This window comes from Anas platyrhynchos, chromosome 7 (assembly GCF_047663525.1).
Source record: "Anas platyrhynchos isolate ZD024472 breed Pekin duck chromosome 7, IASCAAS_PekinDuck_T2T, whole genome shotgun sequence".
Taxonomy (NCBI): Eukaryota; Metazoa; Chordata; class Aves; order Anseriformes; family Anatidae; genus Anas; species Anas platyrhynchos.
In genome coordinates this window covers 27400732-27425291 of record NC_092593.1, presented here as the reverse complement: position 1 = coordinate 27425291, position 24560 = coordinate 27400732, and the positions used below count along the sequence as shown (strand labels likewise).

Genomic DNA, 24560 nt, shown 5'->3' with positions numbered 1-24560 from the left:
AGAAAGACACAAAATTGTTGTTTTACTTTAATTATTATCAGGCACATTCACTTTAGAAAGTAGGGGAAGCATTTTCAGAATAGATTTTTCCTTTTAAAAACTCAACTGCATCTTCATTTGTCATTTCCTGAAACTTCTTGTTCAGGACCTGTAGAAAAGGAAAAGGAAAGGGTACATTATTTCTTGTGTCTTTAGCAAACTACTATGTCCCATAAACAAAGCATTCAATGATGGGAAAGCCATAGGGATTTGCTCTATTTTGAAAAACATGTTCATTTGAATCATTCATTCTGTAAAAAAAATAAAAAAATAAGCCAAAGTCCCACAGGTTTCTAGGTACAAACAATTCAGTGGCTTGACTTTTTTTTCCCACCTGAGCTATGGTAACATTTATTTCACTGACAATGTTAAGTGGTAGCTTGTCTTTTAGAGCTCCTCTGTCCTTTATGACACAATCACCACCTTGTAAAAGCAGATATGCTACACAGTTATCACTCTGGAGAAAGCTCATCATTCCCTACAGGGCCTGTTCTGCCAAACAAACATACTCATCAGTGTGCTGATAACAGGACCTAAACAGAGAGAATAACAGAACTCTTACCAGAATCACATGATAGCCCAATTTACTTAGATGCCGCTTCTTCATTGCAAGCTTCCCTTGGGGGTGTGTTGTACCCAAACAAAATGCAGACAGAGGAACAAAGAGAAACGCCAATCTACAAACAAGAAGAGTTTAAGACAATGATTCAGTGATGTCCTTCAACATTGCAGAATATAGAGCTGTCTTTCCGGAAGGCAGAGTATCAGGACTGCACAAATTTCATTATCCTTTTCTTTCTCCAGACTTAATTAATTTAGACCCTCTCTTCTTCGGTGAGCTTCACTCAAGTGCTAGCATCTACTTAAACTACTACAGCAGAATTAAGTCCTTAGCCATCCACTTCCCCCATAATGGGAAGGAAATAGATCATTCCAAATTCTACATTATTTTGACAGCTTGTGCATTTACTTTGATCCTTTGCTAATATACAAGATCAGTTACTTCCTGCCATAAAACCTACTCAAAAGGGTAAGGAAAGCTGAACATCTTGAAAACCTGATGTGAGTTTCTGGTACTCAATTCACTAGCTCTCTTTTTCTCAAAAAGCAAACTACACAAAATATGTTCCTGTGCAGTGCGACCCAGCACACAAATTTAAGCATTACTCAATTCTAGTTAAGGCTTACTTAATTGATGTATGTCCTACTTCATTCAGTGAGAGGTCATTTTTTTCCACAAGATTAAAATTATCACCTAAAGCATGGACATGATGGTGCATTTTATTCAAATTGCATTTCAGCAGCTGAATTCATTGCTAAAACATACCACTGGGATGTGAATTTTGGAGACATAAAGAGAATAACTGAATTTTTAATTAAACACAGTAATGCTTGGAATTTTACAATCATAATGTACTAATTTTTTGGAAGGGATTTTAATCATACTTAAAAATTTGTATCCATTGCAGGAGGTTGAGATTATCCAAACTGTGAGGTTTCCTGCCTCTTTCTCTGGAATGTAATTTTTTTTAGCCTCTATTAGAAGTTAATGAGCTGGATGAAGTGCTATTTTGAAGCAGCATGCATGGTAATTTCTGGGAGCACAAATAAGTTGTCTACTTGCTTCTGCAAATCAGTAGAAATCATAAGTGCAAAGAATACATACAAACAAAACTAGCCTACTAGAAAAAATAGTCAAAAAAGACACCTTTGAACACTTGCGTCAGGATGATTATCTGTTGCAGTTACTGGGAGCACTTTCTTTCTGTCCGAATCCATCCTGATTTCAAAATCTGAAAGCAAAACAACAACAAACATTACACGAGGTTACAATTAATATTCTATGTAGCTCATTTGAAAAAGATATCAGACACTGTCACTGCTGCGTTTCTAATTACTGTTCTCTTGTAGTTTGCTCATTACTGATCGCTTTTCCCTCCCTGCAACCAATATAAACTGCTAAAGCTTGCACATCTCCAAGAAAAAAAAAAGTTTTTAGAAACTGTGGACATAAGTTTAAACTACAGTTCACTCTCATAAAGAAACTCATTTTGATCTGAGTCCATCATACCTACTCAGATTTTCCTGTAATCTGATCCCCAGTTAGAAATATTTAGGAAGAAAACTATTACAAATATCACAAGAAAATCGGTTATCTGGGTGGCTGGCAAAAGAATAAGCAGTATCAAAAGAAACTAAATGTTATGAAATGATCACCTGTCAAGATCATAGCCCATTTCATAAAATGGAAGTAGAAACCAAACGTTATCCAGAGTTTTAGAGGAGAAACAAGTCAGAGAACAAAAGAAGACCACTGTTTCATTTTAAATCAGGTGTAATACTAAGATGTCAACTGTCTGAAACAGTTGGCCATACTGGATTTCCATGCAGTTAAAATCTGCTCGCTGATGCTTGACAAGAAGTCCAAAGCAGTTTTGTAAATAAAAGCAATCATAAAATTTCAGTAAACTGACTTTACAGAAGCATCCTACAAAATAAATTCAACAATCAAGGATATAACTTATTAAATGACTACCTTAAAAAAAATATCTTTTAATCACCTGTACGCTATGCAAATTTGTTACCACCTTATTATTTTAGGGATTATATATTTACATTAAAAATAATGATATGAATGTGTCTTCATACCAATGTGATATTTATATGGCAGCTGAACATTTTGCCGAAACATATTCTCATCTCCCAGAAGTTCCAGCAGTGCCTCTCGAGCCTTTCTGAGATTAAGAGATACTAATGATGAGAAATTCTCAGTTGGCACAAATTCAGGCTTCATGAAGGAAGGGCTATCAAGTTCCATACACGTCCTCACACAGCGAAGCATCATTTCCTTTTTTTCTTTGTAAAGATCACCTGAAAAAGAATACAAAAAAATATTGCATCCTAAGTATTACCACTCAGAACATTTCATTTTGTTACCATTTACAGTCTCTTCAGAGCAAATGAATTTCAATACAGAAGTCAAACCCCAATTTTTTTTCCCCAATGATTTTTGTTATCTTCAATATTCTTTTAAATATACACTGTCAATTCACTAACTAAAATAGTAAGGTCTACAGCTAGTAGCTTCCCATTTATCCACTCTTTCCCCTCTACTGTACACAGCTCTATGCCTGCCATCAGTTATTACAGAAGCCTTAAGAACATGGAACAAGAGAGCGTGCATACAAGTCATTTGTAAAATCCAGACAGTAGAAGGCTATAAAACAAAGGGATATCAGACTTAAAACACAGTTTCAAAATGATGGCTAAAGAGTACTAGCCTTCCCAAACTAAGCAGTTACAGCTTTCCAGCTTTCAGGTTCAGTCAAAGGAGGCTCAATATCAAGGCAGTTTTACTCTACACTGAATTCCTACTCTGATAAACTACACTACTCACTGTAGAGGAACGTAATGTGGAAAGCAAATTCTACTACAGTGTTCCAAATTCCTCATAGTAACTCCAAGCAGTCAAAGTAAAATTTTACTCATGATCCCAGGTACCGAAGTTGGTTTATGAAGCTTAAGACTTCCTGTGTTTTTAAAAGTCTCTGAATATCTGTTGAACAAAGAACCCCTAGCTCTTAATGCATTTCTACCATTTCCACCAATCTCACATACACCTCTATGCGCAAACTATTAATTAAAACAGTTGCCACCATGGGGCCCAGGACAATAAACCAGATGCCCTAGTGCATAATTAGAGACTAAGGTGTCACTTGAATCACCATTACTGCATCAGCTTTTTCTTGTGAACTTCAATATTAATTGTGTTTGCCTTCTTTAAATTATAAGGTTTAACACAATTATAAAAAATTATTTAGGTAGGCAAACTGTCCATCTAAAGAAAAAGAACATGACAACATAAGGCCTAACCTGACGGTAGAAGTTTTTCGTAGCTCTCCTTTTGCAGCAGCTGATCAAGTGCACGATGAGGAAGGTATCCTAAGATGCAAAGTGAATACACTGCCTTCAGCAGCTCTGTGTTGGAAATCTGGGGAAGGTACTTATTCAAGCAGCTCTGAAGAGTCTCAAAAAACCTTTTCCAAAAGCAGAAGAAAAGTATCTAAATATACAAGACTATAATGGATTTCAAACAGAATTATGTGCTAGTAAATTTTATATTTTGTACAATCACATGTTGAGTAATCCAGCATTAGCTTTAGAATCTTCTTTGAGGCTACAGCTACCTATCAACAGAGTTAGTACCTTTATCGGTCTAGAACCAAGAATATATAAATTTTCAGTTTCAGAAAAGAAATCCTATATAGAAAAAAATGCTAGAAGACATAGAAAATTTACCTTACAGATTAATAAAACAGGACTATGGACTATTCACAACTAAGATCAAATACCAGTTGCCATTCCATACATTTCTATATATTACTCTATTGATGACAACATAACATCAGGCCTTCTCAAATGAAAACCTACAAAAGATGTTGGCCTTTGGGAAGGTAGTTGAGTCGTGAATACACTCGGAGAACAATCAAAAGGCTTTTCAAGTCCAGGAATTCAGAGTCTGCTGTCACCTTCTCAGCAAAAACACCCATCAGTTCACTGGGCTGAAAGCCAAGTATCTCAAAGGCAGACAGAAAAAGGATAATCTGAAACAAAAGATATTTTTATAAGGTCAAGAGAAAAAGTAAAGTGGATCTTACATTTTGTTTTCATAAAGGGCATTTTTAATGAAAGCAAACTTTTCAAACCATAACATTCATTCTATTTCTTTATTCTGTAAGTCAATAGATAGAAGCGTATTTTAAAAATTTAACTGTATGAACTTCATCAGAATGGTATTCCTAAAAGGGCAGCATGGAAAAGCACCAGAAACTGCCTATTCTACTGCTACTACTATAAATTATTTGGTCTCAAACTCACCTGTTTTTTGTCCAAAATGCAGACACTGGAATTAACGTAGTCTGCTACCGTTGAAAACAGTTTTACATTACGGTACTGGAGATTGTGACAAGCTTCCAGAATAAGAATTAAATGCCAAAATTGAGCATCGTGAATATTCTCTGTAACAGAAAAGCAAAAAAGGACAAATGATACAAAGCAAAGGGAGCTGTAGGTTGGAGGCATAGTGGCACATGATGAAATTTACTTTTTCTGATTTGGTTTTACAGAACTGCAAGTAACCATAAATATGTGTCTATTTCTAAAAAGCACTGAGGCTATCAAGCATTGAAGCACTAGCACATGTCAGACTGGTAAACCTTAACATAACCTCCTGGCATATGAGCATAATGACACAGATTGAGTACCAGATCACAACAGACCTGTAGCACAGCACTGCTACTTCATCTGCCACACAATATGGACCTACTCCTGAGTTGAAGATTAAATACCAAAGAACAATGCTCTCTCTTGAACATCCTGCCTTGTTTGCTTCAATGAGTGACATGCATGTCCTAAAAGACAGTGACTGCAGGAGAAGACACAGCTACAACTAGACTTTGTTTCCTCTCCACGAAGGCTCAAGAGGATAGTAGGAAAATAAATGAATTCAACCCTCCTCGTAAACTGTGGTTCAGGGATTTTCCAGGCTTAGTATGAAACTGTTTCTTCACTGTTTCCAGGCTTAGTATGAAACATTTCTTCAGGTGCTCAGCACTGACAACAGCAATTGAAGCCAATGAAATCTGTGCATCAAATTCAGTGATTGGTAATGCTAAGTATTCTTAAAGAAAACAGATCAAAGGAATCTCGTGTTACTGGACACTTTGACCTGAATCTCTCCTCTGTGTAATTAGAAAACTAATATCACCACTGGGTCATCTCCTCACTGCTGCAAAAACTAACTCAATTTATGAAACACACGGTTACTACAATTATGCTCAGGTCCTGAGATACAGAAGAGGGTGCTACTTTCTTGAAAGCCCCAGCAACAGCACAGGACTTGGAAAACACGCTGGCAAATTCCCTTACCCAATGGATAACCCTCCCTCCTCATCCTGTTCCATCTCCATACTCTAGAAGGGGTTACTTGTGTCAAGAAATAAATTACTATGCCCAGAGCACAATGTACAGCATGTAAGTCCTGACGATATGCACTAAAAAAGTACAGAAAAAAGCACTGAGTAGCTGCTTACTCTATGCATGCTATGTAGCCTGCATCTGAGCATGGCATGACTCCTGTGGTAGAAGCCACTATATGTAATTAAAGACTGTGTCCTAACACACATGAACATCAGGACAAATAATGACTGTACAAACAGCCCAAATATTCCTGTTTCCTAAATATTATAAATGTTGTTTTGATATCTTCCTTTTTTTTGAGACACACATTCATATGCATTTTAAGTGTGAATCAATATGTACTGACTACATATACTTGTGAAATGCATTGCAAAGGTTGGAGAGAGGTGAGAGCACTACCTTTCATTTAATTTTTTTTTTCTGGACTGCAGCATTCAATATTGAAAACCAGTTAATCAGGGAAACACTATGTTCCCTTCAGACTAATCGCATCAGACCACCCATCTATCTATTTCCAATTCGTATTTGTTTTAAAAGCTTATCTGAAATTTACTTTTTACTTCTAGCATTCAGTTCTTTTTCCTAAATAATGCATTCAGAAGAAAAGCAAAGAAAAATATATAATTCAGGAAATGTTAAAAAGGGTACAGAATGCAAGAACTATTCGGTTTCATGGTCCATCAGTAATGTTCTGTCTTGCCACTTGTCAAATGACTCCACATTAGTATTCTCTTCTGTAAAGCAAAGGTATTTCCTGAATTTTAAAGGAAATTAGGAAAGGGACATGAAAGGGAAAAATTTGGCATAAAGGAGAGAGATTTAATAAACATTTTTCTTACCCTGGATCTTTTTACTGCAGGCATTCAGGATTGGAATGGAACAATAATTCATTGCAACAAGACCCAAAAACACACGCCGAGCATTTATGTAAGTCAGGTGGTCAATCTCTTTCAAAACTGCCATCTAAAGTGAAGTAGAGGTTATTAAATCCTTCATTCTTCACATGTTACCAGCGCTTTATTGTGAAGGAATCTTCACCAAAACTTTCCCAAATCCATTAGCCTGTCCAGACTTAAATGAAACAAAAAGGAGCAACAAAAAGCAAAAGCATAAAGTAACTTCTTTCAGATTCTCAATACACAATCAGAAGAGATCAAGTGTCCTATAGCTAGGTCACTAAGCAATTTCCCAGTAATTTGTCTTTATATGGATTTTTTTTTTAAAGAAGTCTCAGTAAAACTCACTTCCAAATACTGTGATACCATATACTAACTCTTAAAAAAGCAGCAGAAATATGATTACCACAGTTGATTTACTTTATGACTGCAATTACTATTTTGGACATGTGCAAGAGCTGTAAGCTTTCAGCACAATCCAACTAATGTGAACAGAGGCAACGATGCTGCAGAACAGACTTCATTTACAGAAGCAGTAGTTAGACTGATACAAGAGACAGTCAAAATGAGACTAGAGTTTAGCTTTACTTGTTATTAAAATACAATATTCTTACTGCATGTCTATTAACGGGTAAACGCAAAATGCATCTACAATAGAAATTACACAGTATTACGTCAGTCTTCCAGACAGAGGTTGGGCAAGGGAATCACAGAACAGCCTGTAAGTGCTTCTATGAAATACCATCTGGCCAACACAAACATGAGATGAAGGTACTGCTAATTTACTGTCTCAGCTCCTTTTGTACCATCTCCATTGCTTCCTGCCCCCTTTCCGTGATATTCCCAGCTCCAAGTTTAAGTTTCTCTTCCAAATATAGCTGGACTATGATTCATATAGCAAATGCAGTTAACTTTTGTATTATACATTCTCTTTGTGCATCTGGAAAAAACCATACACAGTTCAGAAAACAATGCAAGAGCACAGGCTTTTTGGAAGTAAAAATGACCCCTCAGCCAAGTTCACCTCTAATTTCTTTTTCAGAAAGACTGGAGCATCTTTTCCCATGCATTTCATCAGGTTTTGCAGTATAAAGATGTCTCTGATACTTGGGATTCGCTGCTCCGCTAGTAATCTGATGAAGAAAGAAATGCAAGGCCTTGAGATGGTTTCCTTGTTTCAGCAGGAACTGGTATGTACCCCCATTCTCCCTCACTGATATACTCCCAAGTTACAGCTGTTACTCCCTGCTCCTCTCCTGCCTACTTTTTGCAAGGCTGGCACAACTTTATGTGATGTAGCTGCAGCACAGATGTTAACCCACATGGAAATAATTATATTGGTAAAAATGTATGGTTTCTTAATGTTCCCTGATACGTAAGTGTTGTCCCTGACACATTCTGAACACTAGGGTCACCTGCCCAGACTACAGGTGACTGCGCAGATGTGAGTGCTGTTAAGCCTCACGGAATTAACACTTTTCTGTGGAAAACATTACACGTTTTTATCATAGAATCATCTAGATGGAGACAAGTTCTGAAACAGACAGGAAACTTGGGAATGGACACTGACTATGACCTGGAGCAACTGAGGAAAAAAAAACAAAACAAGCTGCACTGTGAGCTGCAGGAACAGAAGGGGGTATCATAGAACAGAGGAATCATAAGTATGTGATGAAGGAGTTTCTGTTTTCCCCTGCTTTCCACCAACCTACAAGAACCACGTTCCCAAGCTTACAGGACAATGTGCTCTGTCTGTATCACTAGCACATCTGCCTTTTCAAAGCAGGACCTGACTTGGGACCAAAAGTTCTAATCTATTTCAAGTTTTGTGACAGCCTCAGTAAAAAAAAATCATGAAAGTAAGCAAACTGGTTACCCACATACATCTCATCATTCTAGAGAAAAATCATTAAAACCAGAGAAGTTATTCTGATAAAACATTAGATATAGGCTTTGCTCTATAAAAAGATGAAGTCAAAACTTGTTTTCATCTTAATTTTTCCTTACTAAACTCAAAGGAAATAATCCCTGGCCTTTGAACAGCATTTTTCATCATATTAAATCAAAATAGTTAATGAATTAAGCTAGCCTTATTACCTCCTTTTTACACCCAGGTAAAACAGAGGCATAGATATGCAAAGGGACTTGACCAACATCACAAAAAAACAGTGGTGGCGATGCAGTCAGAATGTGTATCAGTTGCAGAGTGGTCTAACTTCCTATGCCATCAGAAGCCTTTCTGCTTGAAACTGCAAAGACAATGCCAAAAATCACTGTCATGTACAGCTGTTATCTCATGTAATCATCTAACTCCTAAAACTAAAATACGTTTTTTATGCGCAGATATTCCCTCCGTGACTTACATAAGACATAACATTCAAACAATATTTAAATATTAAGAACATGTGAAAAATGTATTTTTCTCACAGTAATCCAGCTTGAAGAGCGCTCACATTCTTGTCTTTATCCAGCCCTGCTAAAGTAGTTGCCAAAACCGAGATACACCGGTTATCAAGTTGATTGAGCTTTTCCTGTTAAAGAGTTCCACAATGTTAGGTTACTTCAGAGAAGTAAACTGGCCACTCTTAATTTCCACCTGCCATCCTGCCTTCCCCCCGAGGAGTCAATTCCTGAGACTCCATTGTCCTACAAGGTCAGCCACATTTAGTTGATTTGAAAAGGAGAATGATTTGTCAGTTAAATCCGTATGAAATCAGCCAGTGGTTTCAAAAATGAAGGAAACTAGAATTACACCCAGATTAACTAAGGGAGCCCAATTTCCAATGAACATCAGATTAAACCCGGGATGTAACCCAAATCTCTCTGATGTTGGGCAGCCTCCCAAAACTAATCCTGACACTTCAGCCCAAATTTAGAAGAGAGGTTTTCATACTCACCTGGCATACCCTCAACAAAGTCTGGACTAGGAGAGTGTTCTGAGGAACACCAAGGTTCACCACAGCATGCAGACTGAACACCAGGTCAGCCCGTGTCATCCTTCTGGCATCTCGCAGCAGGTGCTGACAGAGCTTGACGAAGACTGGGTGCTCAAAGATCAGCTGCTTCTCGTAACGCTGCTGGTCTTCGGACAGGGTTTTGAGGAGTCTCCATGTTGTAGTTAAACAGTTTGTGAAGTGCTTAAGGGAAACAGCAGACTCTGAAGCCAAATCCAGCACATCGCTAGGACAGGTGCATTTCCGGAGACTACTAAAGAATTGTTCGTTGTGATCCACAACGGGCTTCACCTTGGAGCCCCCAGAATCATCCTTCGAGTTTTTCAGTTCCAAGGAGCTCTGGGGAACCTGTTCACTCCCCAGAGCCTCAGTACTCTTTGGTTGTATTTCATCACCTGCACTAAAAACATCTGCCTTTTGAGATAGAAACCGAAGAGATGACCCGTGTGGAGAGGGAAAAATACTTGGAAAGGATTTTCTGAAGTTCACATTTTCCAGGGGATCCTTGTGCCCGCTGACCCACGAAGCGTGTTTTCTTGTGGCGCCTGAGTACTTGGGAGCGAGCACAGGACCACACCGACGCAAGCACCTGACCGTGTTCAACAAGTTACTTATCCTGTTATTCATTTTGCCGAGCGTTTCATGAGCAGATCTGACGCGCCAACTCAAGACAGGGGACACGATGAAACTCCTCCTGCGGAAACCAGCCTGCAAGGAGAGCACAAAGTCACCTATGTGTGAAGCCCAAGGGAAGCCACAGCTCAGCGAGCAGACCTGCGACTCCTCACGTAAAGCTGCAGGGAGAAGATTTGGGACAACCCCCCCCAAGAGAGCTGCTGTGAAGGGGGACTTTGAGGGCTCGGCTCGCCCCGGCCGCCCCCTCCTGCCTCCCGCGTCCCTTGGGCGGCCGTTGGGCACCTGCCTCAGGGGCGCGGGCGGCCGTTACCCGGCTCGCGGCGCCGCCGCCATGCTGCCGCCCGGCCGCCTTCCGCCAGCCTCGCGAGAGGGGACGGCGCGCGCCGAGGGCCAAACGGCCGGGGCGGCGCGTGCAGCGCGTTGCGTTGCCGCGCGACGCCCCAAGCCGGCGGCCGTTGGAGGGCGGCGCGCGCATGGCCAAGCTGGTGCTGGCGGGTGAGGCGCCTGAGGGGAGCGGGGGGGGGCGCGGAACGTGTGGAAAAATCCCCAAAAGTTTTGGGTTGGTCGAGTTCTCACCAGCCCGTGTCACCACATCTGCCTCTGGGCGTGCGGTTGGTGTTTCCACAGGCAGGGCAAACTGCCCTTACTATGCCAAAGCGGAGCTCCTGGCTGACTACCTCCAGGCAAACCTGCCGGACTTCAGGGTTCACAAGATCACCCAGCACCCTGACAGGTGGGAGGTAAGGCGCTACCAGTCAAAACGTGGTAGATAACCCAGTGCTCCGCCTGGCAAGGAGTGTGCTTGGCTGCAGTCTGTCTCTTACTTTGATTAGCATCTTGGTACGTGGATGGAAGTGCTGCAAAAGCAGCTTTGGGTACGAGCGCCAGCCTGAGGAAAAGTTTCAACGTTCTGACTGACAGAATACGTACATAAAATGAAGGTCACACTGAAACTGTGTTTTGCTTGCAAGAAAGTGAAGTTTATGTTTTATTAAGTACATGTGACTGTTCAGCCTGCTGTTTTCTGTAATTTTTTTTGCACACTGTGATTGTGTATACTTTAACAGCCGTTATTTGTCAAGAGGATTTCTGGCATTCAAAGGCTTTGAATTATAACAGAAGTATAAAAATAAATCTCATATATTGGTTTACAGTGTGAGCGGGCCTTTTTAATTACTTTGCTGTATGCTCAGTTGTTCATTTTACTTGAAGTTTGTTTTACTGTAGTCCATATAAAAATGAAAATTGCAGTATTACTTCATGAGACAGACAGTACTGTGCTTTATATTACCCCCTTATACTTTTGATTGATACCTCAGCCAATTCAACAGTAAAGTGAATGGCAATTAACCTCTTCAGCCTAGTGACCCTTCTGCAGAGGTTACCTACTTCTTACCTATTTAAGGAATCCTCAGATTTTTCGCTGCTTTACAACATTCCTATGTTCGGTGTCATTAAGACAATGGAGAAAAATTACAGAGTTAAAACCAAGCAGAAGGCTGTAGGACGTTTTGCTCTTTTGCTGAAATATTGCAGTGTATCATCATGAATTGCTTTGTGTCAATCTGCCAATTTTTGCACACTGGTATGTGGGTACATTGTGAGACACTTTGTAATCATGTATTGACAGGAAGTAATAAGATTGTTACTAACTGTAACATTTAACTGTTATCATAAGTGAACAGGTATTAAAACTTTTTTTTTTTTTTGTGGGGGGGGCGGGTATTTATATTAGCAGTGGCTCCGTGACCTTTGTGAAATGAATGGATGGCAGCACAGACAATCTCCAATCATTTGGAGAGAACTTTTGGACCGTGGAGGGAAGGGTCTGCTTCTGGGAGGAGTTAATGATTTTCTGGAATATGCTCAGGTAGTGAGCTGCTTTTTATTCTGTAAACCCATATTTTACATTTTCTTATAATATTCTTTATTCCTCCTTCAAATGTAAAATAAAGCTATCCTACACCTTGCTGTGTTTGAGCTGTCATTTCATTAGAGATCACTTTTTTTGTTGTTGTTCTTAGCACTATTATGGCATCACCTCAATGATGTTGAGTGAGGAAATGTTAGACATTGCTGAGGAGAACCTACAGGCACTTGTGGAAACTGAAAAAGAGGAGGAGGAGATTAGAAATCTTACCAACCCTTTGCAGATCTGGATCACCAGGTGAAAGTAAAAAGAGTATCTATGAAGTTTCACTCAGTTTCAGAAGAATGTATTTTTTCTCAAAGCATATGAGGTATAACTGTCTGAGGTTATACATGAATCCACGTAATTTGCTGATTTGAGTTAGGTTCTGCACCCTTCACTATGAGCATTCAACATATGAATTGAAAAGTATTTCTATTTTCGTTACATTATGTTCCAGTTTAAGTGAGGGATGTGAACAGCTGTCAATGAGCTCACCACATCACCTTGGAAGGAAAAACAAGTATTTACAAAATTTTGTAATGCAGGTATCTTACATTAAATGTATTTGGAAATATTTAAATAAGTAATCAATTCCTAGCAGGTCTACCTGTAGAAATTTATGTATTTCTCTTAATCCTAACAAAATACCTTAAAAATTTGTGGTTCTGTAAGACACTAGACTTTAAATGACAGTATGACCTGAAATGTATAGGATGGAAAAACCTTCAAATGAAAGGATGCCCCAACTGCTTTTAATTTTTAACATGTTAAGAACAGAGAAAGACCATTAGCTTGGATCTTTTATTGCTGTATTTAAATATAATCAAATGTAAAAGTAAGGTCTTTGTGTTTATTTATGTAATACTTTGAAAAGAGCAGTGTACAGTGCTTAACTATGATTTTTCGGTACCCTTCTTTTATTAGTGCATCAGCTCCTATATGCTATCAGCTGATACCTCTGTTGGCGAATGGAGAAGTGTTTGGGATGACCACTGAAATCAGTATCCATTTGCTAGACACTGACGAGTTTAAGAACGATCTTTGCGGTATTGTAATGGAAGTGGAAGACATGGCATTCCCACTCCTCCGAAGTATTTCAGAGCACACTGAAATAAATAAGGCTTTTCTTCAAGCTGACATTATCATTGTTCTTGATGATATCCTCTTAAAACGTGAAGTCCAGTCCCTTGAGAATTACATCAGAAAAGTGAGTGAGATCTGCTATGTGTATGCTCCCCTGATTGAAAAGAATGCAAAGAAAGAGGTCAGAGTAATTTCAGCAGGAAAAACCTTTGTAAACCTTAAGGCGATGATGATTATCACATACGGCCCATCCATTAATCCTGAAAATGTCATTGCTGTTGCAACATCCTGGGAAACCGCAGCTAAAGCCATGCTGGCCAGGAAGCTGAATATGAATGCAGCAGGTGAATGTTTTTGTGTTCTGGTAGCATTTGGGGATTTCAGTGGATGAACTTCTCTGAGAGCACGTATTTCGTAGAACAACTGGTAGGCTGATTTGCCTGTCAGCAGATTATTTGAGAAATTCTTTTTGCACCAATGTGTTTTTTTTTTTCCTTTTCAGATTGCCTTTCAGCAGTCAATATTTCCATGTACAGGACTTTAAATGAAACATTGCTATATGTTTGTGAAATGATTTGTTTTCTAACAGCTAAATATTAGGTTTTTGTCTAATACATATAATAGCATTATACTAATTAAAGTTCCTTTTATAGCTTTTGGTGAGGTTTCATGAAATGTTATGGAGAATACTGATGCATTTTTCAGATGAAAACATATCTGCTATTAAGGCAGGACACTGAATTAAAGAATAATTCATCTTCAAAGGGACTTCCAGAGGTCATCTAGTCCAACCTATATTGTGAAAGTGTTTGTCTTTCTTTTAATTAATTTATGTATTTTTCTCTGTTGCAGGAGTTAAAGATGTGATTGTCTGGGGCAATATTACTGGCTGTCACTACATTGATTTGTCACATACAAAAATTTACGGATGTGACAGTGCTGTTTGGGGCCCAGCTAATTTTTCACGTCCTTTGATGAATTTGATTTATGATAGGTAATGTACAAATTTGTTTTTTAAAGTAAAATTAAATACCTTTTTAAACATTTCTGTTTATCTGAACTGTTTAATGAACATCAAGAAAGATTTTTGTTTATTGATTAGCACTGTACATAAAGAAGAACCCAAGCTGAAGTGCTGAGTCTGCAATATAAATTGAGTAGTTCATAGTGCTGTGTAGTCTTGACTCCCCTGCCAACTTTGTTTATAACTATATTTTCCTACATATTGCATGTGTATCATATGAGGAGGCTTTAAGAAATAAAGAAAAGCCAGATAGTGACTTAGGTATCTAAAGTGCGTGACAAAACTTTGAAATGATACTAAACACATATCTGCCTCTTGAAGTACCTGAATTACATAGAACTTACGACCTGAGGGAACTAATATTGACAATTTCCCAAAACAGGATTTGTTTACAGGTATGAGAAGGATACATGGCATCTAGATAGGTTCTAGTGGAAAGAGAATTAGCAGAGAAAAGATGTTTGGAGTGAGTGAGCAGCAGAGGTGACATACTCAGGCCTGGCTGCGTGGAGCTCCCACTCTGGTATAAACCTTCCAGCGTCTACTGGGTAGCTGACATTTCTATTCCATACTTGCACAGTGCCTAGCAAAGGGGAATTACAGTTCACAGCTGGGTCCTAACGTAAGAGGTAACAAATGTAAACAGTAATAGTAACAGTTTTGACTTGACTAAATGATATTTCATAGACAAGTAATGCCTGCTGTCATTTCTTGAGCCACTTTTGGACTGTATTTTCTGTCTTTAAGTGCCTTGCCTCCAGCAAAGTTTGAATAAGTTTTAACTATTATCTTCTCTTGGTTTTAGTTCTTTTATCCTCTAGGAAACTACTCTTCTTACAGTCATCTTAGTAGTTTGTTGTTTTTCCTTCTTATTTTTTTTTCCTTTTTTTGTTGGCAGTGAATGGATCCATTCAGAATTTCTGTCTGCACGGAGTTCATTGAGATCCCGTGTCTGTCATTGTGCAGCAATGTTACCCGCTCATGCAGTAGCTACAGTACTAAGATACTGGTTTCATGGTTCTCCTTCCGGGGAGATTGTTTCTGTGGGAATACTTAGTGAAGGTAAACCTATTTTTGCTTCATGTATTTTCTAATAGCTTCCTTAGAGCTCTCCCCAATAGGTATAATGGGATTTTTTTAAATCAAAATTTCAAATTAGTAAACAATTGTAAATCAGATCATATAATAATAGGCTGGGAGTTTGTTTCAGCACAAGAGCCTCCATATCTAAGCAGTTATCCTATCCCAAGCTTGTGATTTGATATTTACTGCTTAAAAGCATCTCTTATGTTAATACTGTCTTGTTACAGTTTGTCTTTTAGACTTAATTTAAATGCTTTTCTTATATGTATGTTTTGCACATGGAATCTTTATAGTTCTTAGAGCCTAACCTATACAAGCAGGTTCTTATGTAGATGGGTGGACCAATAAATGAAAATTTTCACAGCAGTCATTTAAATGTTAAATGAAATAAAAGATGTAATTTTCCACTTTTTAAGACATAAAACTGTTATGAGTAGATGAAACTAAAATTCAAAGTTACAGTAAAAGGGGAGCCTGTTGGTCCTTGAATTGTTCTCTGAAAAAAAATCAGTCTTTATATTAAGTTCTTGCACAGCTGCAGAGTTCTGCATGTTTGTAGGGCTTAATCTCAACACTTGTGAAAATGTGTTTTTAATCAGAAATAGTATGTTTGAGTAATTTTTCCTTCTTCTGCAGGTCAATTTTGCATTCCTGAAGGGATTGTCTTTTCTATGCCAGTGAGGTTCCAGAACGGTAGCTGGGAAGTCATGACAGAATTAGAAATTAATGAAACTACACAGGAAGCTCTGGAACGCTTATCCCATGATCTGATACAGGTGATGATTTCTTACACCTGATAGTATGCCCATTCTGCCACCTATGGGTACATTGCAATGTAACTTTGAATACTGAGCACCTTACTAGAAATGTTAGGCATGTTCAAGCTGTTCAAGCTGTACATGTGTTTTTACATGTGTAAAACTGGGTGGGTATTGTGAAATAATGTAGTATTTATATATGGAAATGAACAGACTATTGTTGTGTTCCCCAAAAAGGAGATGATAAAAAATGTTTACATATGGAGATACAGAATTTGCACTCTCAAGTTCTACAGGCTTTGTGCAAACTGAAATATTAACTTTAAGTTAATGTTTCTCCATTCTGTCCTGCTGATCTTGATTTTGCATATACTGTATTCAGAGTAGTTCTATGCCAAGAAATGTATCTTTTGTGATCCTTATGGCTGTGACTCTGCAAGAATGAAGGCCAGATTTTATTATAATAAGGGATTTTTCAGAAAATGCAAAATCAGCAAGGAATAATTGCATTAAGAGCTTCTTGTCCCTTAGTGAAACAGAAAGAATTTAATTTGTCTAAATATTATAAAACTAGGTGGACTAGTTCCAAATTCCACATCCTGGCATAATTAAAATATTTGTGATCTTCAGTCATGGTAGTAACATATAAGGATTATTTTCATTTGACCATATTTTAAGATTATGTGAGAAATTTCAATGGCTAACAAGAATGGGAGGCTTTAAAATTATTATTTTTTTTTATTATTATTCAGGAAAAGCTCATTGCACTAAAGAAAATAAAAGAAATGCATCCATATGGACGTGATAAAATCACTACTAAAAAAAAATTGCATTAAGGTAGGTTTTTTCCCCATAAAAGATAACACAAAGTTTTAAGTGAGAATTTAAGTAATGAATTCTAATTTGATGTCCCTTTCCATTTAAATGAATATAAAACCCTTCAGGGAGGAACATAAGTAGCAAGTGCTTGTCAGATATATCCTGACCCATGCCATAGGAAGGGGAAATCTGCATGATAGAAGCCTTATTTTGATAAGTTTCTTTTGTGTCATTCACAGGTTATGAATATAAAAAATAAGCATAAATAATACATTTAGCATAAAAATAAAAGATTTTGCCAACGTAAAGTACACGACATGCTTTATCTTAGATGATAATTAAATAGAAAATCTTTTTAAAACAAGTAACTATTATTAGAAAAGAACTTCCACCAGATACCCTAAGTTTTTGAAACTATTCTTTACTCCTTTTTACTATCTGGAAATAGAATTGAATTTCTAACAGAGGAAAAAATATTGTAAATTGGAAAAAATACTGTAAATAGGAAAAGACCACTGACACAGTGAGATTTTTCCTGATAAATGCATAACTTAATTATTCCAGTAGTTATGATCTTGATTAACTCAGACAGTAGATTCTCACTTAGATAGGAGTGTCCTTGTCTCTGCTCTCTACTTGTTTGGCACTCTTTTTCTAGAGCTGCCCCATTCTTCCTGTGGCTGCTTTAAATGCTAAGCAGAGCCATTCCTCTGCTAGCAGCTAATTGCTTAGTTGTGACCTACTCTTGTGACATTGGTATCAAATGCCATACTATTCAAGTATTACCTAAGTGCCTGGCTTATCTCCTTGCGGGTGTAACTATTTTGGGAGGTTAGCAAAAATCTGTACTGTTTTTTTTTGTTTGTTTGTTTTGTTTTGTTTTTTACAGGGATGGAAACCTTTCCTGCTGGCTTGGTTAAGCCAGAGATGTCTTCAGGAGAAAATGGTGAAAATTCACATTCTAAAACAAACTACAAAGAAATGCTAAACATTGTAATTGCTTTTATATTGCCTTCTTCATCCAAAACCCTGGGAGTCTGTAGGCAGAAAAAATATATCAAAAATGGTGTAAATATAACAGTTTTAATCTGGTGACTAAAGCAAAACTTCTGACTTATTAACCAGTCTAGAATCTCATTCATGACCAACAAATAACTTACTTCAAAAAATACAGTCTTTCAAAAATATCTTTTAATATCTGAAAAGTGCATACTAGGACAATTTTGATCAAAGTTGTCACACACAGTAGTAGTTTCATAAATTCAACAAATTTATACCTCTTTTGGTAGTTGCAAATGTAATGAAAAACAGTTTTTGTGTGAGAACGTATATTCTCAGGCAAGATTGATTTTTAACACAATGATTTAACTGCATGCATCTTACTGACAAGATCATTTTTGTCTACATGATTCTATTTTGTTAGTTTTGTAGGGACTGCTCATATGTTTCAAGTCAGATATACAATTAATTAGTCCTTGGCTAAACATGGTTGTTGAGGAACTACTTTCATTTGCATGTCTTCAGTGTCTTAAAAGATGGAGACTGTTAAGTGAAATATCATTGTATCTGCTAATTTTTTTTATCAGATCTGAATGTTTAAAGTAAAATAAAAAGTTTCATGTTCTTTGAATCTGATATATGCAATTGAAATAAATTCATTATTTCTGTTCAAGTGCAGGTTCAAACTCTTAGCAGGGATAGATTTCATTTCAGTTGTGGAAAGCAAGAGGAGTTTATTTGTTCTTTACTAGTTGGTATGGACAGAACGAGGAAGGATGCTATTAGTAATTTTTATAAACCATATCTGTTTTGTTTCATGGCTTACTGTTCTCCAAGACAAGAGAGGAAAAATTAACTTCTCTAAAGCATATTTGAATTTATTTTTTGCTGTGTGGAGTATGATTTGTCCTTTTAACATTGGATTTCTTTTATTCTACCTGTGGAAATACTAGTTCAACCGACTGGGCATTTCAAGTACCAACACTGCACAGCTGTTAATGAGAAATACATTGCAGAAACAGTTCATATCTAAACAGGCTTACTGGACTTCTGAGTCACTACTTGAGACCACACAAATTTCATCTCAGAGATCTGAAGGAGAAAGACAAAACAAATTGTCTTGGATGTCTCTTATATCCTAAATTATTCTAATGAGGTGTGCATAGTGGCCTGGAAAGAAATTAAAGTGGGATCTTTCATCAGGGAAACATAACAGAATGGGAATTGAAGTTCCTTGGCTTTTGCCTAAGAGAGAAAGAATGAATGAAAATAATGGGAAATCTAAAATATGGTAATATATTCAATGTAGGTTACATAGTGATAGACTTATAGAAAACCTACAATTGTCAATACATGAGTAAGTAATTTCTGGTACATGTTTTCTTTGAAGTTACTGAGTAATGATACATATGCAGGATATGGTTAGCATTGACTAATTCTACATTGAGAAATGAATGAAAAAAGGCCTTAAGACAAATGGATATATCTTTAAAAAGTTATATATATATTCTTCATATTTTAGCCTACTGAAGAGTATGTAAGCTTTTTGGTTGGTCAGAACAATCTTTATTCTAGGACATTATTGCTAGAGCTTACTATTTCTTCTCTGTGTTGTTGCACCAACTGCTATAGCACACTGCTCTCTGCATTAGTGTGCCAGCTTCCACCTCCTTTTCAGTCTCTATAGCAACACTGTTCCTCAGCAACTGGGAGACGCTTAGTAAAGACCCCCCAATTTAGAAATACTGCACTTTAATGATAAGAAATATTGGCTTTGAAACAAAGATCAAAGAAGTTTTATCTTTAATAATTCAAGATATTTATTACTAATTAATTAGCATTCTCTGTTTTGACTGCTTAGACAATTACCTGATACTTTGATCTGGGCTGTTGCCAGGCATTTGTTGTGAACAACATTTATTTAAAAGCAAAACCTTTAGAACTGTGTCTTGAAGTCAACTTTTAAGTGCTATAAAACTACTGGACTTTTCTGATGGTGTTCTCTGACTTCTGGGCCCTTAGTAAGTAGCTGAGATAAAGGTAAGCACCATTACTGTGTTTAAGAGGAGACATGGCAATTTCAGCCTTTGAACACAATATAGGATGTTTCACTCTTCTCAGGAAACAAATGTAATTGTAGTTTATTTTATGCATATTTCCAATGTTGATGGTATGTTTTCTGATTTCGAAAGAAGGCTTCTTTGATAAGTCAATTGGTCTGTTGAGTTTTCTGTCTTTCTTCATCTGTTTTGTAACTTAATTACGTAGTATGTTTAAAAATGCATTTTATTTCCTAAGGTACATATTCTGAGGACCTGTATAGACAAACAAAATATGTCTAAGTAATCAAAGCATGTTACTTTTGTTGCACATTCCAAGAGGATTTTAAGAGTAAGACTGTTCTTGTTCTGCTCTTAACAATAGTTGTGTTAATGGGATCAGAGTTTATAATTGTATAATGTATTTCCTGTACACTTTGAATTAATTTTATAATTCTTTTTTGTTTTGTGGAAGTGCTATTAAGTATTAATAAAGGGCAAAAGTAGACAAAATACAGCACCCTGGCTGAAATAGTGTATCAGTGAGTATTGTTAGTTCAGTTGTGGTATTTTGGTAGATAGATGTTCTTTTATGTTCATATTGCTTTCATTATAAAGTAGATATGCTAATGGTGGAGTAGATTCAGCTGATTTCATCCAAACATTCCTATTGCAGTCAAGATCTGGACTCTTCCTAGAGTTTCCTATATAAAAATGTAGATCGTATATATGTTAAGAATGCCTTTCATAACTTTTTATAGGCAGGGTTCATGGGTATAAAACATCGAATGTTGTGATGTTGCACAATGACGACCAGTTCAGTAAAATATATGAAGTTTAACTCTGAGATCCTGAATACTGTAGTACCAATGTGTTTATGGCTAATTAAAAGGGCAAACATTACCTTGTACTAGATAGAGAGCTTGTCATCTTACAACATCAAGTATTAATAGATTACGCATGCTGTATAACTCAGTGAAGTCAGTGGATCTACTCTCATGAGAGTGAGCAAATTGAATTCTTATTTAAGTTTAGACTGTATTTTTAACTTTCACATTCTTGCTTTATTTTATGTGCCTTTGGTAAAGAGACAAAAGGAGGAAGAAAGAGGCAAGTGATGTCTTTGAAAGTCTATCTTTTAGAAAATATGCAGAGTTTAGATTGCTACACCTGGCTTTCACTGAACACTTACATTATAGGTGCTTTTTTTATAGGTTATTTAGAGACTGAAAGACAAAGTTGCAGCTTTTACCAATTAAGATGGTGAGCAACACCTTTATGGTCCAAGAATTATAGATGACTGAATATTTATCCTTGATAATTGTCTAGTATTCTGTAATGTTTATGACAAATGATCAATGACTCTCACTGGAAAAATGAAGTGAAAGCTCAGGTAAGTATAGTTTTAATACCAAAATCATTGTTTACGTTTCAGATAGTTTCCAATTATTTAATTTTTATTTATTTAATCAAATTTCCCTTTTTTTTACTATAAGCCTTTTTTTGTCTCATGTAACAAATCTGTTACAGCTAGTGTTTTTCAACTGTAATATTAGCTGAGAATTACTATACTGAATTCATATTTATACTTTTATCTTTAAAAATATAATGTAGCCTGGAACGTTAATGACCTAAGGCCTGAGGGAAGAATTTGTTTCTTTTATTATCAGTGACACAATTACTTTTGTTTTCAGAGGTGCATAAAGAAGTAGATTCATGGTTATGATTTCTTTATCGCTTCCTTCTCAGAAAGAAATGATGTGTGCTCAGCTTAACCCTTCAAGTTTGAAAATTTTAGATTAACCCTTCAAGTTTGAAAATTTTAGAAAATAGACTTGTAAGCAATTGTAATCAATGGATCTTGGGAATAGTCTATTGTAAAGGTATGTTCTGTCTATGCTGAAATTATACACTATGGACTGTGTAGTAATCCTATATGAAAATACTGGATTCCTAGGTAGTGAAAGATCTCATCTGCTGTACTTGAAACTTGAAACTTTGCGGACGGTTTTCCCTTTCGTACAATTTTGCAGCTACTGGAATTACCTCTGCTTTATCCTGAGCAAATACCATGCAATTTTCTGGAGTTTCTCTGCACCTAGCACCAAAGCTATTATGTTGTTTTATGTAATTCTGTTTAATTTCATCTCTGAAATTCATCCAGTAAATTGTTCAGATTAAAAGGTTTGATGTGAATGGTTCGATATGTCTCTGTCTAGATAATGTGGTTTTACACTTTGATTTGTTTCATTATAGAATGCCTAATGCCATCTGTCCATTTCAAATGGATCCAGACTTGCAGGGTAAGGATTTTTCTCTCCTCTCTCCCCCCCCCAGCTTTTCTCAAGAGATGTTTCGGTGTCTGTTTGGACAGAAACTAATGAATTGTAAAGAAGTCATACCGCTTATGGAATCTCTGTGCTATAACATATAAATGACATACACTGCTGTGGTGCCTGTGGTTTTGGATCTGTTCTTTCATCTTCCGTTGCCATTATCACCTTGACTCATGGAATAGTCAAGCACACAGGGGTCATGTTTCCAAATTTATAATTTATGATAAGTTTTTTTTCACATGTTCTAGAATAGGTGTGAAGGATAGCTATACATTCCCTTTTTAAGTGTAAAATCTTGGGTGATACTTCATCTGCTATATAACAGGTAGTGCAAAATACAGACCAGGTAACTAGCTGGAAATGCCAAGAAACAGTGCACTCTTTTCTGTTTGTTTAGGAATTCTTTTGTCAGCTTCTCAACAAAGGGCATTTATGAGTCTTGAGGTAAAATCTGACTCACTGCAGAACCAGTTGCATGCTAGTTTTCTGTCCAAGGGGGAAGTTCCATCCCTATGAGAAATGAAAGCATTTAGTCATTCTGAGCTGCCAAAAAGCCTCATATAAATAATAATCCTAAAACATTTTGATTTAATTTGAGCTTTTTTTCTTTGCCTGATGTTTACTTATGTGCTCTTGCAAGGTAATTCTGGAACTATTGCTTGACTGGCACAAAATGCCTTACTTTGAAGCCACATATCATCTATAAGGATGAGCTTGAATCACAGATGTAGTAAAAGCAAGAGAATAGCAGATGGCTATTAAAACAGACTCCCTCCATTTAGAAAGTCATCTTGCACATGGAAGATGTTCAAGTTGGATCATATGCACATTTCTAACATTTGTATTCCTTCTTAGAGAAGGAAAATAAGCATTTGGGACTTAATCCATAGCCTATGGAAAACTGTGGGAGTCAGTCTGTTCCTTTCAAAAAAGCTTTGGATCAGGTTACTGAAGAAAGAGAACTGATGCTGCATGGAAGTAAAAACTCATTTTTCACATTGTATGACATGCTATACTACATCTCCAAATAATATTACAAAACATAATGTGACAAGAGCAGGAGTAGACAGATGGTATGGCTGATAGAGCTTATTTCTATATCGTAAGCAGCATCTGGGAAACAGCAGAGCCCATAATTTGCTGGCTATTAACATTAGTCTGGCACATTTGTGGAGAGCCATTGCACACAGATTGGACCATTTCCAGACTAAACAGGTAGAGAGTTTTGTAAATTATTTCTACTCAATTGTGCATATTTGTTATTTATCTTTGATCTTTATCAATTGTGAGTAACTCTTCCTCCCTGAACTACAGCAAGAAAGCCTCTGAGGCCAGGACTAAGTCCCGTTGTAGTTACTAAAGCTACTGTGATCAAGCCTTGTTTTTCCTGTCATAAAGTTCTGAGTATGCGTGTAAAGTAGCAGTTATAGATCAAATTCTGAAGCTCTTACTTCCCACTCAGAAAAACATGCTTTATTGATGTGAAAGGAATGAGCTGAAGTCATTTAAGGGCATAGGATTTAGTCAAGCAGCTTGAGTGGAATTACTAAGCAGAGATGTCAAAAGCCAGTTGCTCTGGTAAATTGTTTATCTTCTGAGAGAGTCCCAGATGTTGATCTTGACAGAAAATTTGTTTAAGTCTTGAAACAATATGCATCCCAAACAATAACCCTGCTGTGCAGACTGGTAAACTGTTCCTTGTAGAAAAAGCATCTCTACTCTGATCAAGAAGGTGTTTTGCCTAGAAATATTATTTCAGTATGATCTTGGCTAAAAGTATGCATAGTGCATATCCTTTTTTCAGGTCCATGAGTAGACTTGATTCCTGAAGAAGCAGATGTGCTTTCTGTGTTCAGTACTATTTTTCTGACTTATCATGTCACTGATCATAAGACCATTTCCCAATAAAGCTGTTGGAAAAAAAAAAAAAAAAAAAAGGACATTTTTATCAAAATGTAATAGAATTCTCCTTCAAAGTGTTGTGTTCTCCTTCAAAGTGTTGT

The 24560-nt window shown here is 36.9% G+C and overlaps 3 protein-coding genes across 10 annotated transcripts in view; 2 read left to right on the top strand and 1 right to left on the bottom strand.

The window, feature by feature from the left end:
• Positions 1-14: 14 nt before the first annotated feature.
• Positions 15-10979, bottom strand: FASTKD2 (FAST kinase domains 2). Of its 5 annotated transcripts, none has more exons than XM_027462302.3 (12): positions 10791-10979; positions 9812-10576; positions 9342-9445; positions 7939-8047; positions 6858-6981; positions 4918-5057; positions 4471-4643; positions 3913-4076; positions 2689-2910; positions 1748-1832; positions 602-716; positions 15-148 (listed from the first exon to the last, which is right to left on the bottom strand). In XM_027462302.3, the coding sequence occupies exons 1-12, from the start codon at positions 10977-10979 to the stop codon at positions 53-55; spliced, it is 2286 nt and encodes a 761-aa protein (XP_027318103.1). In that variant the 3' UTR covers positions 15-52. The 5 variants fall into 5 exon arrangements, with proteins under 5 accessions (XP_027318103.1, XP_027318104.1, XP_027318105.1 ...); XM_027462303.3 differs by having other exon boundaries at positions 10815-10979; XM_027462304.3 differs by having other exon boundaries at positions 10787-10906.
• Positions 8086-24494, top strand: MDH1B (malate dehydrogenase 1B). 4 transcript variants are annotated; one of them, XM_072041076.1, is made up of 10 exons: positions 8086-8104; positions 11132-11244; positions 12240-12374; positions 12529-12671; positions 13341-13843; positions 14352-14493; positions 15422-15585; positions 16243-16382; positions 17117-17201; positions 18073-24494. In XM_072041076.1, exons 3-9 carry the CDS (start codon positions 12264-12266, stop codon positions 17198-17200), a joined length of 1287 nt encoding a protein of 428 aa, XP_071897177.1. In that variant the 5' UTR covers positions 8086-8104; positions 11132-11244; positions 12240-12263; the 3' UTR covers position 17201; positions 18073-24494. The 4 variants fall into 4 exon arrangements, with proteins under 4 accessions (XP_071897177.1, XP_071897175.1, XP_027318107.1 ...); XM_072041074.1 differs by lacking the exon at positions 8086-8104 and adding an exon at positions 10866-10999 and having other exon boundaries at positions 12243-12374; XM_027462306.3 differs by lacking the exon at positions 8086-8104 and adding an exon at positions 10866-10999.
• Positions 22401-24560, top strand: part of DYTN (dystrotelin) — a 50824-nt gene continuing 48664 nt past the window's right edge. The window contains 1 exon segment of the mRNA XM_072041073.1: positions 22401-22524. Within this exon segment, the coding sequence (XP_071897174.1) occupies positions 22479-22524 (46 nt within the window). The 5' untranslated portion in view covers positions 22401-22478.

What these genes read in the sequence shown, in the direction of transcription:
- MDH1B (XM_027462306.3), top strand. Translation starts at nt 10,978, where the DNA reads ATGGCCAAGCTGGTGCTGGCGG. An exon ending in TTGCAGATCTGGATCACCAG is followed by an intron (nt 12,672 to 13,340) that starts GTGAAAGTAAAA and finishes TTCTTTTATTAG; the next exon opens with TGCATCAGCTCCTATATGCT. An exon ending in ATGAATTTGATTTATGATAG is followed by an intron (nt 14,494 to 15,421) that starts GTAATGTACAAA and finishes TTTTGTTGGCAG; the next exon opens with TGAATGGATCCATTCAGAAT.
- FASTKD2 (XM_027462302.3), bottom strand. Translation starts at nt 10,979, where the DNA reads ATGCGCGCGCCGCCCTCCAACGGCCGCCGGCTTGGGGCGTCGCGCGGC. An exon ending in CTTTGTTGAGGGTATGCCAG is followed by an intron (nt 9,446 to 9,811) that starts GTGAGTATGAAA and finishes ACTCTTTAACAG; the next exon opens with GAAAAGCTCAATCAACTTGA. An exon ending in TTCTGAAAAAGAAATTAGAG is followed by an intron (nt 6,982 to 7,938) that starts GTGAACTTGGCT and finishes ACTTCACTTTAG; the next exon opens with ATGGCAGTTTTGAAAGAGAT.